This window comes from Protomyctophum parallelum (genome assembly GCF_964188405.1).
Source record: "Protomyctophum parallelum genome assembly, chromosome: 4".
Classification (NCBI taxonomy): Eukaryota; Metazoa; Chordata; class Actinopteri; order Myctophiformes; family Myctophidae; genus Protomyctophum; species Protomyctophum parallelum.
Genome location: NC_139700.1, coordinates 32140944 through 32156732, shown reverse-complemented (window position 1 = coordinate 32156732; position 15789 = coordinate 32140944). Strand labels below are relative to the sequence as shown.

Below are 15789 nucleotides of genomic sequence, written 5' to 3'. Positions count from 1 at the left end.
CACCTGGGGAAATTATCATGGAATTCTGCAACTCCTGCTGTTTAGATTAGGGATGCATACCGTATTTCACACTTTCCTCCAACCTTGTACTTTGTGTTCAGTATATTGCTCTGGATATGAGCATGGATATTCATGGATATATGTAATATATGTATATGTAAATTGGAACTGATGTGTTCTGACATGAGAACATGAGAAAGCAAACTGACATGATGTCTGTTCTTATCACCTGGGCCAGAGCCATCCTGAAGAATGACTGGAAGGAGGTTGTGGACCTGATTCTGAAGCCTCGTCCTGGAGGTAACCTACAAACCTTTTTTTTTCCCACACCTCCTGCTCTCCAGCTTTTCCTTTCGAGTCGGGGTGAACGTTGTACAGTAGGTGTAACATAAAGAATTGTGCCATTGGTAATTGTGGTGTCTCTTTGTCCCCCTCTACCTGGCAGCGGAGAAACACTACATGTTGAAATGCAGGGAGGAGTGGGCCAAGACTCAGGACCCAGAAGCTGCCCTAAAGAAGCTTCCCGTGAAGCGCTGTGTGGAGGGTCAGCTGCTGCGGGGTCTGTCCATGTACGGCAAGAAGAACATCATCACTGCCTTCGGACTGGTGGGTTCTCCATAACCCACGACTCCCAGCTGATGATAATATACAGTATGATTGTTTCTCCTGCAATAGCATGTCCCCTCACGCTGCCTCTTCAATCCACAGGAACAAGTTAACGGGGTTTAATGTTTGTGTTTGCACCATCGGTTGTTCACCTAATCAACATGAGTTAGACTTTAATATATTAGTGCACCTCACTTCACACAGGTGTGATTTTTAGCATTCTGTTTAACCGATTTAGTTTGACTTTTTAGTATTTTCACTGTTTTGTATTCCCTAGTTTATATTCTGATAGAAAAAGACCTAGAACAGCACTAATATAATGTGAAATATGTTAAACGGAGAGGGCTCGTTCTGTGTGGTGTGCTGACATGTGTGTTCCTCTACTAGATCCCTCGAAACAACCGTCTGATGTACATCCACAGCTACCAGAGTGTTGTGTGGAACACCATGGTGAGCCGGAGGATCGAGGCCTTTGGCTTGAAGGCCGTAGAGGGTGACCTGGTGCTCAAGGGAGGTTGGTACTCCAAGGATCACTGGCTTGGGGAAGCCCTATTTTCTACTTCATCCTATGGCAGTGGCATGTGCAAAACTGTTTTATCCAGGTGGAAAACAATATTTCTTAATCCTTTTAAGTGTTAATTGGGCACCTTGGCTGCTAGTAGAGCCAGATAAAGAATAGCTGCATTTATCTTTTGTATGCAAAAAATTGCATGCAAAATGTCTCACCCTTGAAAAGGAACACGGTATAAAGACATAAGCTGCACAACATATGTAGGAGCCCCGTGCAAACCGTCTAGCTGTCATCAGTAGCTATAACAACAGCCATATTTGTAATGCTACAGTACTGACTAACTCCTAACATGTCTGTCAAGGCACGGCTCACTTACTGTCCGCAGAGGAGGCTGAGGGCCAGTCCATCCATGAAGTTGTGATGCCTCTGCCTGGGTTTGACGTCATTTACCCCTCTCACCATGGTAAGCTGGCAGTCGTTTTTTTTGTTTGCATGTATTTAAATGACACAAAAATAACAACAACAACACTAATGCGAGAGTGGAGAGTGGAGACCTCTGCCAAGGTGTAAAAATCACCCCAGGTTTCTTGACAATTTACAATTGAGGTATTTAGCACACAGACACTGTTCTCCAGAGCATCAGAGTAAATGGCATGGACCCTTGTCAACAAACTGGGTAAACAGTTGCATACGTAAGGAGTACAAAGAGAACAATGTAGTGCTTCAAATAAACTAGACATGGTAAACATCTGTCTAAATAACGTAATGTAAATAACATTCTAGACATTTGTGTTGAAGAAAAACAAAATAGCAAAAGTAGCCAACGTAATCTGCATAATGAAACTGCATCTTCTAAAACGGTGACAAGAAGGAATATATGGGGAGATTGTGCTAGAGCAGGGGTGTCCACACGTTTTTCAAAGCGGGCTATATTAGAAAATAGTTGCTCATACTGTAGGTCGGTAATTTCCAAAACAAAACACAAAAAGTGATGATATGGAGATAGGAGGTTTCTGCCCCGACAGCAGCGATATCTAAAATGACATGGTCACATGGATGCTTTCCTGGATTGAAAGGTATAAACAACATAGAAAGGCTTTCCAGTTCTAAATGGGATGTGTTTTTCCCTGGCAGTGGGTGCAGGCTACAAGGAGCTGCTGTCGGTAGACGGGCTGGATATTGACAACATGAGGCACAAAGTGAAGGACTACTCTTTAGCTGGAGCCTACCGACGCATCATCATCAGACCCAGTGATGTCAGCTGGTTAGTACCGGTACACAGGTTTTTCCAATTTAACATGTCAGTTTAACAACTTTAAAACCCGCCGACCCGGTGTCCTTTTTTGGGGCATGTCATTGTTAAACATTCTCAGGGATTTTCAAAAATAGCAGAGCTATAAGCTCACAATGCATCGAATCACAACACTTGCAACACTTTGCATGGAAAAGTGTTGCAAGTGTGGCACACCTGGGTTAGTATCATCATCTATCATGGCCTCATTTGTAACACTGAAGCCTTAACAAAACTTTTTAGGTTTTGCCAATTTTGTAATTTTGACACATAATACTGCAATTGAGAGTGACACTTATTATGACGTTATTGTAACCAATGATCTATTACTGTAATTTACATTTAGAATAAAATGGATCCATTAACAACATTATAATTAATACTTTACTGTAACAACACTATTTCAGTCTCTGACTTTTCATGAAAATACCATCTGAAACTATGTGAATCTGAGCTGATCAAGGCATTTAAATTGATTGGTATGGTTATATTAGCCTGATCAAATTCTGATAATTTGTCTGATCTCATTATATTATATAACACTGTGGTTTGTCTCGTGTCTTAGGGAGATGATTCGGTATGATGACCCTAAGATCTCCCTGGTCCACACTGACGTAGACAAACTGGACAATAACCCTGCTCCTGTCTTCAACAAAGGTCTGTGCCAATCATTTTGTTTTGTCTCTCCAAGCGCAGATGCATATTCTCATATACTGTATCCATCCACTATTAATTGAACTAAATGACATGATATAGATTTATTTATGTGGTTATGGTTTTAATGGCAAAGAAAATAAAATGTACATATTAATTTAGCAATCTTGTTTTGTTATGGCTGCAATAAGGCATTAAAACAGACTCAGTGATTGATTCTATATTACTGGACAGGTACTGTAGCTAGAGGGCAGCACGGGTCCACCCGGAACGAATACCCGAGAACCGAGCCGGTTCGGGCCCAAAATATTGACTTGTCCCTCTGGCAGGGTTTGATTCATTCCAAGTTCGGATCATCTGAAATGCATTTACCTGAAATTACCTGTGAGGATCAAAAATAGACATGCGTGCATTGTAATTATTACATTATAAAGTCCATATTGTCTCAGTTGAACAGAGTCAACAGAGTTAAAGACGAGGGCTGGGTCTCGTCACGTCATGCACCTCGACATGCCGTTTCTCTCTCTCACCCCAATGCCGATAGTGCACGCACACACAATGTCCGGCTATTAGATCTATATCGGATCGGATCAGCGCCATTTTGGTCGGACCGGGTCTAAACAGTCCAATCCTCCTCGGCTCCGTTTTGACCGGATCCAATCCTTTCGGGGCCGTTTCCAGGCGGGAGAGGCAAATTAGAATGTTTCTCGGCTCCGTAACGGTTTGGTTCCGATATCACCGGTCCCGTTTCGGACCGGGTCCAATTTTATGAACCCGTGCTACCCTCTAACTTAACTCTAGCTACTAATCCAGTGGTTCTCATACATTGTATACAGAGTACCGCCATATTTGGCCCCTCAAGTACCACCATTATGACAGATGTTGAAGTACAGTAATATAGATTGAGCTTTGCATTCTACACAGAAGACATGTTCTTAATATTATTTATTGTTGACAGATGTCGGCCAAAGTCACACTGTACAAAAAGGTATAGCACTAGAACTGGAATTTAAACTCTTCCACAATTACCACATTTGGCCAATTTGCCTTTTCACTTCAGAAAGCTTCTCTTCACTCGATGGGTAGGGGGCGTTGCAAGAGATTTCTTAGTCACTCATAATGGTGGTACTTGGAGAGCCACATCTTCCGAGGTGGTACTCACTGTAATGGTTTTAGAACTTTTTTTCAGATGTAGGGAACAATGGGTTCTTACAGTGGTGACTCTGTAACAGATGTCTGAGAGAATGCATTTTTGCTTTTTTTTTTGTTTTATCATCAATAAGCATATTACCTACGTTTTTAAGGAAAGGGTGGCACTCAGTCAGAAAGTCTGTTTACTTTAGTTTAATAATTCATATGCCACATATTATTATTAAACTACCGTACTAGATTAACAGACTTTTCCTTATAGTGTGCCACACTTTCCTTATGTTGCATTCACACGGGCAGATGAAACGGTCAATAATTTATTGTCAATGGAAGCCAGCGACATGACGTTGCAGAGACGAAATGATGCATGTAGCTGCTCCCAATCAACTCACAACACGTCTTTGCATCGTCTCATCTGCCCATGTAAACTGTGAACGCACCATAAGGGCCCTATTTTCGTCAGTGCTAAACCCCTTATCTCTCTAAACTTCTCTGCCTTTTTTACAAATTTGAAAAACATTTTTGAAAAGTTTGAATAGCTGATTAAAGCTCACAACATGTGGATGTACCGTAGATCGGCTAGTTGAACAATTTAGATGTTTTTCTATATAGTAAAAAAGGCAAAGAAGTTTAGGTCTAAGCCATATTTTCAGTGCTAAACCCCTTAGACTCTAAGGGGTTTAGCACTGACAAAAATATGGCCCATTTTCGTCACCGCTAAACCCCTTATTCCTAAACGTCTTTGCCTTTTTTTTTTTACTATTTTGCAAAACATTTTTGAATAGTTAAAATGGCCAGTCTACAAGCTCACAATGTGTCAATGTAGATTGGCTAGTTGAACTATTCAAAAATGGTTTTCAAAATAGTAAAAAAAAGGCAAAGAAGTTTAGGGATAAGGGGTTTAGCGGTGACTAAAATGGAGCCCTAAGTCTACTAGGACAACGCACCAGGCAGTCGGAACACAATGGGATATCGGCAAAAAAAAATTCATCGTAAAGACATGATAGCTTCCTTCTCTTGGTGGAGAAAGTGCTGATGAAATAACCATGTGCTCCTGTTCTCCCTATCAATCAGAGGGGAAGTATCGAGCCCTGCGGATGGAGTTCTCTCTGCCTCCCTCCACCTACGCCACCATGGCCATCAGGGAGGTGCTCAAGATGGACACCAGCATCAAGAATCAGACACAGCTCAACACCACATGGTTGAACTGATACCAAAGCACAGCCCACGTCGACCTGACTGCTGTTACAAGCTGCAAAGCAGCTGTCTTCTACTATGGCAACATCCATACCTGCTGTGAGTGTAAAGTGTAGGGATGGGATGAAAATTACATGTCACGATTATACACAGAAATCTCAAAAATAATTAGATTAACGCGAGCATATTTAGATTATCACGATAATCTAAACGTGCTAAATGCCACTTTTGTTAACCACTTGAATCCCCAGCATCCCTAATATGAGGGAAACGTTCGCTAAGAAGAGCAGATCTGAAAGCTCACATAGCGTTGCAACGTGTTGAGCTTGTAGATGTGCTATTTTTGTGTAGAGTGAAATATGAGTGTACCAAATGTGCTTTTTGCAGGTCTGTTTTATCAGTACAGAGGGTTTAAGTGGTACTGAATGTGCAGCGCAACAAAAGCAAATGCATAGTGTATGATGGAGTGTATGAAATCTGTGATACGATTATTGCCGCGATTGCGATAAATGATAGTTATCGTCCCATCCCTAGCAAGTGTATTTTGTTTGCGTCTGACTGTGCGTGCATGACAGTGTTCTTGACCTAAAGGTGATCCTGGCAAGCTGTCTGTTATGAATGAAGCTAATCCATTTACGCAAAAAGCAGCACCATTTAGTCAACATTTTTAGTTTGATTTATTTTTTAATCAATCAATATTCTTCAAATAAGATGATTATTTTGGCAGCTTGTGCATAAAGAAGCATTTTAATTGGACTTGCGGTGCTCTCAGGACTCACCCATGGAGACATCCTCTCCTCTAAGATGTACAGCTGACAGCATAACTTGCACACATGTATAACCAATAAATAGCCACACATGGTACAAAACGTGCCCTGGTTGTACAGAAAAGTGAACTTTTGTTTTTATAGGTGTACTTTTATTTGGACCTAAAACACTCTTCAAGAGCTAATAAAAACTGTTGAACGTGTATGAGATCATTATTGATTTATTTTGATTTAAGCACCCGGAAGTGCTCAATGTTAATCCCCAGCTGCACAGGGTTTCCTCGTGCTAAATGCATGGGCCTGCCTGCAGTCCCAGCTCTGACCAGTAGGGCTGAGCGCTTCAACGTTGGCCATCCGTTCTGGGGACTTGGTCCACATGGCATAGCATAACCTAATATTAGGAGATGGTTAGGAGGCAGGGATAAAATGATGTTTCACTCAATGACAATAATTACAAATTGCTTATTTTCCACAAGGCATTAGGCTTAGGTGTATGTCTATATTCTCAGACTGGTGGTTATGTGCATCATGTTATTCTCATTCAGTTCTCTGCTACCTTGAATTTAAACCGTTTTTAAACGTTAGTTATGCATAGCTTAGTATGCATAACTGCATACTAGTATTTTACAAAATCATCATCTGGCCTCTTTGCATTGCTGGTGAACGTCGGCACTACCCTTGATAGTCATGTGGTAAAATGTAAAACTGTTGGGCTTATCTATATTTTAAGAACAAAAGTGCTGCAGAGTTGGGTGTATGTTTCAGAGTCTATGCAAGTGAGACAAGTGTTATATAAGAGATTCACGCCACGGTGTGTGCACAGATGAATGGTGGTAACATACACAGAACATGTGTGAACAACTGAACACAGAATGTATATTCTAATCAAAATCATAAAGCACAACAATTAATCTATTTGATAGTTAATATAAACTATTAAAACATCAAGAATGGAGCTGTAATTTAACAAACATAGTTTAATGATTGAAACATTTTATCCACTGCCTGTAAGTTGTATAATATGGACATGGATATTCATAATAACCTTCTTTTGTATATGTCAGACTCATCAGATGTCCAACTCGGTGTCATTGCAGCCACACCCTTATTTCTGTTTCCCCCACATAGTCTTGAAGGGAATACCCTTTAGAGGACTTCAGTGACATTTGAGGGGTCACACAGTTACTGTAGAAGATCTGAAAGGAACTGTCAACATATGTGACTAACCGAAGGAAGTCTTGTAGGTCCTGTAGGGACATCTCCTGAACCTGATTGTTGTCCTTGTCATTTAGCCCGTGAGAGCCGAACGCCGGGAACTTGGACCGTTCCTCGGGCGGTGCGTTACGATCAAAGTTGGGGCAGCAGTAGGCTGACCACAGGAACGTTGGTATGGCCACCCGGTTGATGTTGTTCCGGCGGATGGTGCGCCCCGAGGTGGTCACTCCGGTCACCATGTACGCGGTGCCGCGGCAGTAGTTGTTCAGCCTCCTGCGGATCTTGTGCTCGTGGTCCTTCCACGGACCGATGTTGAACCTTCGGTCCTGAGGGACCACATTGGTCAGAGCATAGGTGGCGGCCTTGTCATCGGGGTTGTCCTGATGCTCGTCTGGATTCAGTTGACCGCGCTCATATTTCACAGTGTCCGAGTAGTCTAAAAGCACGGCCTGGGACTCTTCAAATCTCCTCTGAAGATCACCAGCAGGGAAGACCTCCATGTTTCTTGAACCAGATGATATGGAGAGCTGGCAAGATAAATCACCTATGAGTCTATGACACACAGACTCTAGACTCAATTGAAAAATAGGCTTATCTAGAACTGGCGGAAGCAAAAAGGTCGAAATTGAATTAAAATGTTTGAGAATCATTATAGTATATTTGTATAAGTAAACGCTGCTTGATCCCTACCTGTGGTTCATACATCCAGGAAGCCTCCGTCTTTTTGGAGCCATCAGAACGCTTGAAGATGTACGCAGAGTAAACGGGGATGAGATCGCAGGTGTCATACAGGGTGACAAAGCGAGGTGCACCGTTGTAATACTGGCAGATGATCTTCAGTGAGTCGTCACCGAGTCCTCGAAGCAGTGTGCCCATGTACAGGAAGTCTTTACAATCAGATGAGAGTTTTTCCTGAACTTCTCCTCTCACCATCACCATGATCAGCAGAAAGGTGAGGGCTTGAGTCCCTCCGTTGGAAAACATTGCACGGCAACCTGAGGGGAAACGATCCACTTTAACGTGCAGGGACAGTGACAATGTCTCCTCCTGTGCGGGTTTGACTGCTCTGGCACATTATGAAAATGTCTTATCATTTATTTTAATATTATGGGCAGTCTATCCAGGGGGAATTGCAGGCCCTAGTGAAGGTATATGGCTGTAATTAAAATGTCTACCCTCGAAAAATATAAGATCTCAAAGTCGGTGCCAATTCTAGTATATGAATACAGCAAAAGTATCCAGTCTTGTCTTGGAAAGGGGAGGACATGTGCCCTCATTAAAACAGCAGTTTACACAACTGACCGATAGGCATACTGTTCACTTGGAAAGAAACAGGTGTGGTTTAAAAGATGTTTGAAGACTTTGAGAAAATATGGTGACCTCTTATCAACTGACTGTTGTTGATGAACTACTGGGGAGGGGATACGCTTTGTGTGTTACAATGTTATTTTATTTGTATTTTTACATGTTTGACGTCTGTGTTTTATGCTTGTTGGAAAATAAAGTAAAAGGCACATTAGTGAATATATGATGGCTTCAAATAGTTAAGCCATATAAACAAAGTGATCGGAAATACTGCACTTTTGAACTGTAATCACAGTGTTATAGTTTCAAGAAAGAAAGACTTTAGTTGACAAGGGAGAAGCTTTGAATTTCACTTCCCACCACCCCTCTTGGCCTGCTGTTTCCCACGGCAATAATCAGACCCTGGTTAAATGCAAGCCAGTCTGTATTTGCCACTCCTTTCTCTTCCTTCGGTTTATAAATAAAGCTGTGTTTGTGTGTGCATGTGTGTTTGGGGGTGGAGTCTATTTACCAGCTTTTCCAGTGAAAGAAGACTGGAATGTTTCTGAAACGGTTCCTATAACAACAGATAACTGGCTGACCCCTACCCTGCTGGAAACCAACACTTTGACACTGTTGACCAGTTGAATCTTATCTGTCTGTCTGTAGCCTTGATACAAGACTGTGTGTGTGTGTGTGTGTGTGTGTGTGTGTGTGTGTGTGTGTGTGTGTGTGTGTGTGTGTGTGTGTGTGTGTGTGTGTGTGTGTGTGTGTGTGTGTGTGTGTGTGTGTGTGTGTGTGTGTGTGTGTGTGTGTGTGTGTATATTGGGCCGATGACTGTCTTGATCCAAGGATATTATGTCTGTCTGGCTGTGCCACTAAAGACAGTCTCATGGTTTATCCACCCAAACACTCCTTCCCTGATCATATTTATTTTAAGAGAAGATATTTTCTGTGTACTGCTTTACACATAAATCATTCTGGTTTACAGAATTATTTTGTGACAACTCTTCATGTCACATTGTGATTTTTGTTTTTGTGGTACAGGTGTGGAGCATGACAAAATCATTTAAAATGTTAAATACAACTTGTACTTCATTCAAATCATTTCCACTTAGTGGACCTTTAATTTGTACTTGAATACATTTCAGAGCAATTGTTGTACTACTATTTGCTTTAGCATTGAGTCTTTAAGAAAGTAAAGAAACTACCAAATAAAAAAACAACGGAGCATGCACAAAAAAATATTTCACACAGTTTTACACCTGTAAACCTGTGATATGACAATTAATTCATTCTGACCCTTTTTTGGGTGCTTCCAGACAGGAGTCACGAAGATGTCTCTTCCGGGTGTTTAAACAGCTGGTGGATGGAAATGAAGTTCCAGCCACACGCTGTACCCATAATAAATGTGCCCATAAGTTATGGGCACATTTCCTAACTAGAACTGCACTCAGTCGAGTGCCTACTTGCTTGTTGCACACAAGTAGGCCATGGCCTACTAGTGCGCAAGCAGAGCGTGCAAGTACTGTAGACCGCTACAAACTTTCAAATCTCAGCCTCTCTGTGAAAGAACGTTTGCAATATTGAATTATTAGGTTTAGCTATTTGCTACGTAGTATTTTGAATTATGGTAATGATTACTTATGCCTGTTATGGCAGTGGTGTCAGATTACATACATGTATACATAGGGGCATTACCTTTAGTCCACCCGACACTGAAACATGTCATCGTTACGTCACCATCGATAACCAATTATACCCTGGCATTGGTACACATTCATCACGTCATGGGACATACGCGGAAAACATACCTGCACGGTCTGCTTCGTGCCAGCATATGACGTCATATCATATGCTGCTAAGGGACATACGCACCGTAGCACCTGACTGATAACATTACTTGCACGCTCTGCTTACGCAAGTAACAAGTTATAATGATGACTCAATCAGGCAAGCTTAGTACACTAACCCTTTTTGAGATTCTAACTCCATTTCTTAAACTCAGACGTCCCAGTAACTGACAACATTGTTTCCACACTTCCATGGAACAGTGAACAAAAGTTTTGTGCAATCATTGCAATGAAATAGAAAATACAATATCTTCACTTTGCTACATTACTAAATGCATGGTCAGGGACCACATGCAATTCCTTCACGGACATGAGTCACGTGACAGACCACCATGGTCCAGGGACCACCTGCTGAAAACTACAGCATAGGTCCAATAGTGTATTCACTCTCAGCTACTGATATTCACAAACACTGCAACAGGAATTAAGTAAATAGCTACTCAGGTATATTTTTATTAAACTGATTCATTTTATGTATGTTTGGATGTCCTGGAGCTCGATTGCAGGCTCATGCTGAGGATGTGAGGAGGTATTTGTTCAGCCTGCTCTCTTCCTGAAGTCATCAACACCACTTGATCTGATGTGTCCAACAGCAGGAGAGGGAAGGCCGTTCCATGCTGTTACAGCAGAGTGGACGAGTGAAGGTCTTGACAGGAGCTTTTCCTGTCAAGACATGTGTTGTTAGCCAAATGGGGAGTGACAAGGCACTTGGTGGTAGGTATAACCTTCATGGTGGTTCAGCCTGGGACGTGAGCTGTGTAGCAGCTCTTTCAGATACGGTGGACAGTTGGGAGTGTGGTTGGGAGTGTGCATCTTGAAAAGAACAGTTGTTGCAGCAACTGTTCCTGCTCAGCTTGGTGATAGCTAAATGCTTTTTGTGGCATATCCTTCATCCACACCAATGATCTTTATAGTGTCTTTTTCTGGATGATACCTAACTGAGGCATTCAAAGCTGATATGTGAAGATGCTCATTTAGATTATGGAGGAGCAGTAAAACTGTAACTTGAAACCCCCGGGCAATAAAGAGCTTCAGACTTCATTTCAAACAAAGGGTCAAAGCATGGCTTATAGAAAATGTTGCAGAATACATGTCTATTTATTATAAGATCCTTTATTCATGCCGTAAATAATGTTTAGCATTATAGTTCGTTATAGAGTGTTTTATTTATTGTTGCATTGGCTGTTTTATGTTTTGTTTCAGACCAAGGACCACAATGGAAATAATTAACTGACTTTATTGTGTTTTACATTTTTATCCTTGATGTTTTTGTGAGACGCATGTATTGTAAAAACAATGTTTTTTTTTACACAAAGCAAAGACAATGCTACTATCATGTGAAATAAAAAGTGAGAATAAGGATATCAAGTTTCTTTTGTAAGTATGTAGGGAGGATGTGACCGCCATCAGATAGAAGTGAGCATGTATTTTTCTTTTAACCATGGAATTTAATGAATCAAATCAAAATCCATCCAGGCAAAGCACGAGTACTCAATGATGCTCCTGAACTGTGTTTTGTGGACGCTGGCTCTGCCTAAAGGATCAAGCTTGTTGACCATAGCTTTCACTGAGTTTCACAATCCCCCAAGATGTGCTCTATCATGTTAGTTTGGCTGCTTCCTTTAGCATAGCGTCATCAAAACACTGCATATGGTTAACAGTGGCACTTTCCTTCTCTCCAACATAGGAAAAGAGCAAAGCACATTGAAATTGTTGGAATGTTTACACACTGTTCAAACAACAATCCATTGAATTAAAGGCTTTATTTATTAAGACTTCCCTAGATGTCCTTTGTCTTCTACTAGGGCCTACTGGTCTAAAGAGCTGCTGTAAACCCAATGTGGATTTGTTGACTGCCTTTTATAGTATGTCATACATAGAGCACAAGGGGTATGCGTGTTTATGCACACACTTCAGTGTACCGTGTGTGCATTTTGTGTGAGTTTATGTATATGACCGTATAGATAGACAATATGACAGAGCATGCTGGGGGGCTGTTTGTCTGCTTGTGTGGCTTCTATTTGCATGAGTCTGTGTGAATTTGGGAGGTGAGGTGAGTTTATTGTGTCTCTCAGGAGGTGTGAGTGTTTGTGTTGGGGGTGGGGGGTGTTGGGGTGAGTGGGGTATTTGCAGGTCCTGTAAGCCTCCGCTGGGGTGGTCCTGTTTTGATGAGGAAAGACCCTCTGTCTTTTTCTGTGTGTAGAAGAGAGGGAGAAACAGAGAGAGAGGTGGGGTGGGGAGGGGCGGTCTATATATTCCTTGAGAGTTGAGAGGCAGACAACAATATTTTCGTACTGGGGATCAGCAGAGAGGACAACACTGAAGACAGACAGAGATTAACTGATATTTCCTGGTGGACTTGCTTAAGGTAAGGATTTTTTTTATTGTGGATGCACACAAACAACATAGTTGTTTTTTGGCTAATGCATAACGAGGATTAACCACCTTCAACCTGCTGTAGCTACATTATTATTATGCCAGAAATGTTCTCAAAATCAAAACATTTCAAGATCTTCTAAAATAGGCAATCTGCAAGCTCACAACAATCATTGGTTGTGAGCTTGTAGATCAGCTATTTATTTATTTTTAAGATATTTTTTGGCTTTTTCTGCCTTTATTGATAGGTTGAAAGTAATGACAGGAGGAAGGGGGGGACACGCGGCAAAGGCTCGGGATCAGGAGTTGAACCTGTGGCACACCGTCAGGCTGGTTCAGCCTAGGTGCCCAGACGGTTGCGCTAACCATCCGGGCCTAGATCAGCTATTTTGTATGACAATGTATGTATGACAAAGCATATAGTAAGTGTATAGAAACACGCATGCATTGTAGCACACTGACCTTCATCAGGGTGTCATTCTGCACCATTTGACCAAAGTCAGTTGGTGTAAATAAAGCAGGACTAATAGTCCCTCAGTAGGAATGGTTAACTTGACTGAAAATGCATTCTTCTTCAATTTGTTTTACTTCTGGATTATTATTATTTTTTAATTTCCTCAGAGCCCTATTACATCGTAATAGGGCTTTGATGCATCACTAGACTGATGCATCGAAGCCTCTTTTTTATGTGGAAATTAAATTATACTAGTTTTAGAATGTTTTAATTGATCAATTCTATGCACTCGGAGTAAAATGACTGTGCATGCACTCGAGGCACAATATATAGCCTCAGTTTTTCACTTTGTATTGCTCTGTGTTTCCAGAGCTCTCAGGTGAACAGAGAGACAGAGGAGAAAAGGAGGACAAGGAATCGTCATCTTACTTTTCTGTACAACACTCAGGAATCATATCGACCGACAAATTGTCTTTCGGTGATATCGGACGTTCTCAGAAAAGAGTGGGGCCTCCTCCAGTGATTTCCATGGCAGAACTTTTATCATAAAGCAGACGGGCTGACACAGACAGACACACAGACGTGAGACCAACAGGAAGATGTCAGACCTAGACCTTGTCCCCTCCGCATCTCCCTCTCCTCTGCCCCCCCACTGTGACTACAGCGACTGGTCCCCCTCCTTCTCCATCATCCCAACGGTCTACCTGCTGGCCTTCCTGGTCGGCTGCCTGGGAAACAGCCTGGTGCTCTGGGCATACCTGGACCGAACCGATGGCAAGAAAGCCACAGCTGGACATGAGACCGGAACGGGAGGCCGATGTGGTACAGCCCGTTACACTGACATTATCAGTACCGGCTGGAAGAACATCAGTTCTAGCAGGGTCTTCTGTGGACTCTTCCTGAAACAGAGGGACAATGTTACACCCCAAGTATACACTGTTAGACAAAGCTACAGACTTTCATCTCATCTCTCCACTCCCTCCCCCCCTCCTCCAGCGTCTGTTCCTCGCTCCGCTCATTCACTGACAGACTCCCTGATCGCTAGCTTGGCTTTAGCCGATCTGTGCTTTCTGGTAACCCTCCCTTTGTGGGCAGTCTATACAGCGCTGGGCTACCACTGGCCATTTGGGCAACCGCTATGTCAAATAAGCAGCTTCCTCACTGCACTCAACATGTACGCCAGCGTGTTCAGTCTCAGCATGCTCAGTGTGGAGAGATACTGGGTTCTGATTGGACGCCGGCACTCGGGCCACCACACTCAACAGGGCTGGAGAGCATTTTGGATAGTGGGAGGAGTTTGGGTGTTGGCAAGTGTCCTGGCGCTACCTGGTTTGGTGCTCCGATCCGTCAAGGAGGTGGATCTTGACGGAGGACATGATGAAGACTACGACTACTGGCTGCCGGAACCGACTCAGCCGGAACCGACTCAGCCAGCCAATCCCGGGGGTTTCCTCCTTTCCTGCCAGATGGATTACTCCATGCTGATTGGAGCAGACCTGGACGAGACAGAGCGCGAGAGGGCCGAGCTGTGGTGGGCGGCGGCCTTAAGTTTAAAATCAACCGCCTTTGGGTTCTTGCTCCCACTGGTCATCCTGCTGGTCTGCTACTGCTCGTTGGCCCGCCTCCTCAGCAGACATTTCGGCCGCGGTCCTCGTCCTGACCGCAGACGCCAACGAAGACTTCTCAGGGTCATCATAAGCTTAGTGCTGGCCTTCTTCCTGTGTTGGCTTCCTCTCCACGTCAATAAGACTGTGTCCATGTTGTCAGAGTTCGGCGTGCTTCCGTACTCCTGTCTGTTAGACCAGGTGTTACTAGCCGCTCACCCATATGTCACCTGTCTGGCATACCTCAACTCCTGCCTCAACCCACTCCTCTACGCCGCCTGTGACTCCACCTTCAGGAAGAGGTGTAGAGGGGCTCTCCTCCGGCTGTGGTGTATGAGACTACGGGCGAGAGGAGGGACGGGAGGAGGGGATGAGGAGGATGGTGAGACTAAAGGAGGTGAGGAGAGAGAAGAGAGAAGCTCTGCCTTTCCCACACGGACTCAGGAGGAGACAGCAGTTAGGATGGATGAGGAGGAGGAGGAGGAGAGGACGGAGGGTGGGAGGGAGAGGTTGGCAGGATGCCCCAGCGGTTAGAGCAGTGGATCTCAAACTTTTCCATTTCATAGACCCACAGTTTGGTGTGGAATTAGCCCCCCACCCCACCGTAACTCTGAGAGAGTACAAATGGAACCAAATGGACCCGTGAGGACGGATCCATTTGGTTCCATTTGTACACTCTAAGAGTTACAGAGCGATAAGGGTCCATTTTGGTTCTTGACCGTCAATCATTTTGGTGGGGACATCCTGGAACCACGCCAAGGACTCACATGGGGACATCCCCGAACCCCACTTTGAGAACCACTGGATTAGAGAGACTGTGGTCCGGAC

The 15789-nt window shown here is 43.2% G+C and overlaps 3 protein-coding genes across 3 annotated transcripts in view; 2 read left to right on the top strand and 1 right to left on the bottom strand.

Annotated features, from left to right (window-relative positions):
* Positions 1-6378, top strand: part of pus7 (pseudouridine synthase 7) — a 61608-nt gene extending 55230 nt beyond the window's left edge. The window contains exons 11-17 of the mRNA XM_083763150.1: positions 239-300; positions 446-606; positions 994-1120; positions 1479-1580; positions 2252-2381; positions 2974-3065; positions 5286-6378. Of these exons, the coding sequence (XP_083619276.1) occupies positions 239-300; positions 446-606; positions 994-1120; positions 1479-1580; positions 2252-2381; positions 2974-3065; positions 5286-5422 (811 nt within the window). The 3' untranslated portion in view covers positions 5423-6378. The remainder of the gene's footprint in view (positions 1-238; positions 301-445; positions 607-993; positions 1121-1478; positions 1581-2251; positions 2382-2973; positions 3066-5285) is intronic.
* A 558-nt stretch (positions 6379-6936) lies between these two features.
* On the bottom strand, positions 6937-8374 carry LOC310857152 (endonuclease domain-containing 1 protein-like; the record flags this gene model as incomplete). Its single annotated transcript, XM_083762763.1, has 3 exons — positions 6937-6943; positions 7403-7917; positions 8081-8374. The coding sequence occupies 3 exons, from the start codon at positions 8372-8374 to the stop codon at positions 6937-6939; spliced, it is 816 nt and encodes a 271-aa protein (XP_083618889.1).
* Positions 8375-13956: 5582 nt separating this feature from the next.
* Positions 13957-15495, top strand: aplnr2 (apelin receptor 2; the record flags this gene model as incomplete). Its single annotated transcript, XM_083762762.1, has 1 exon — positions 13957-15495. The coding sequence occupies one exon, from the start codon at positions 13957-13959 to the stop codon at positions 15493-15495; it is 1539 nt and encodes a 512-aa protein (XP_083618888.1).
* Positions 15496-15789: the final 294 nt, after the last annotated feature.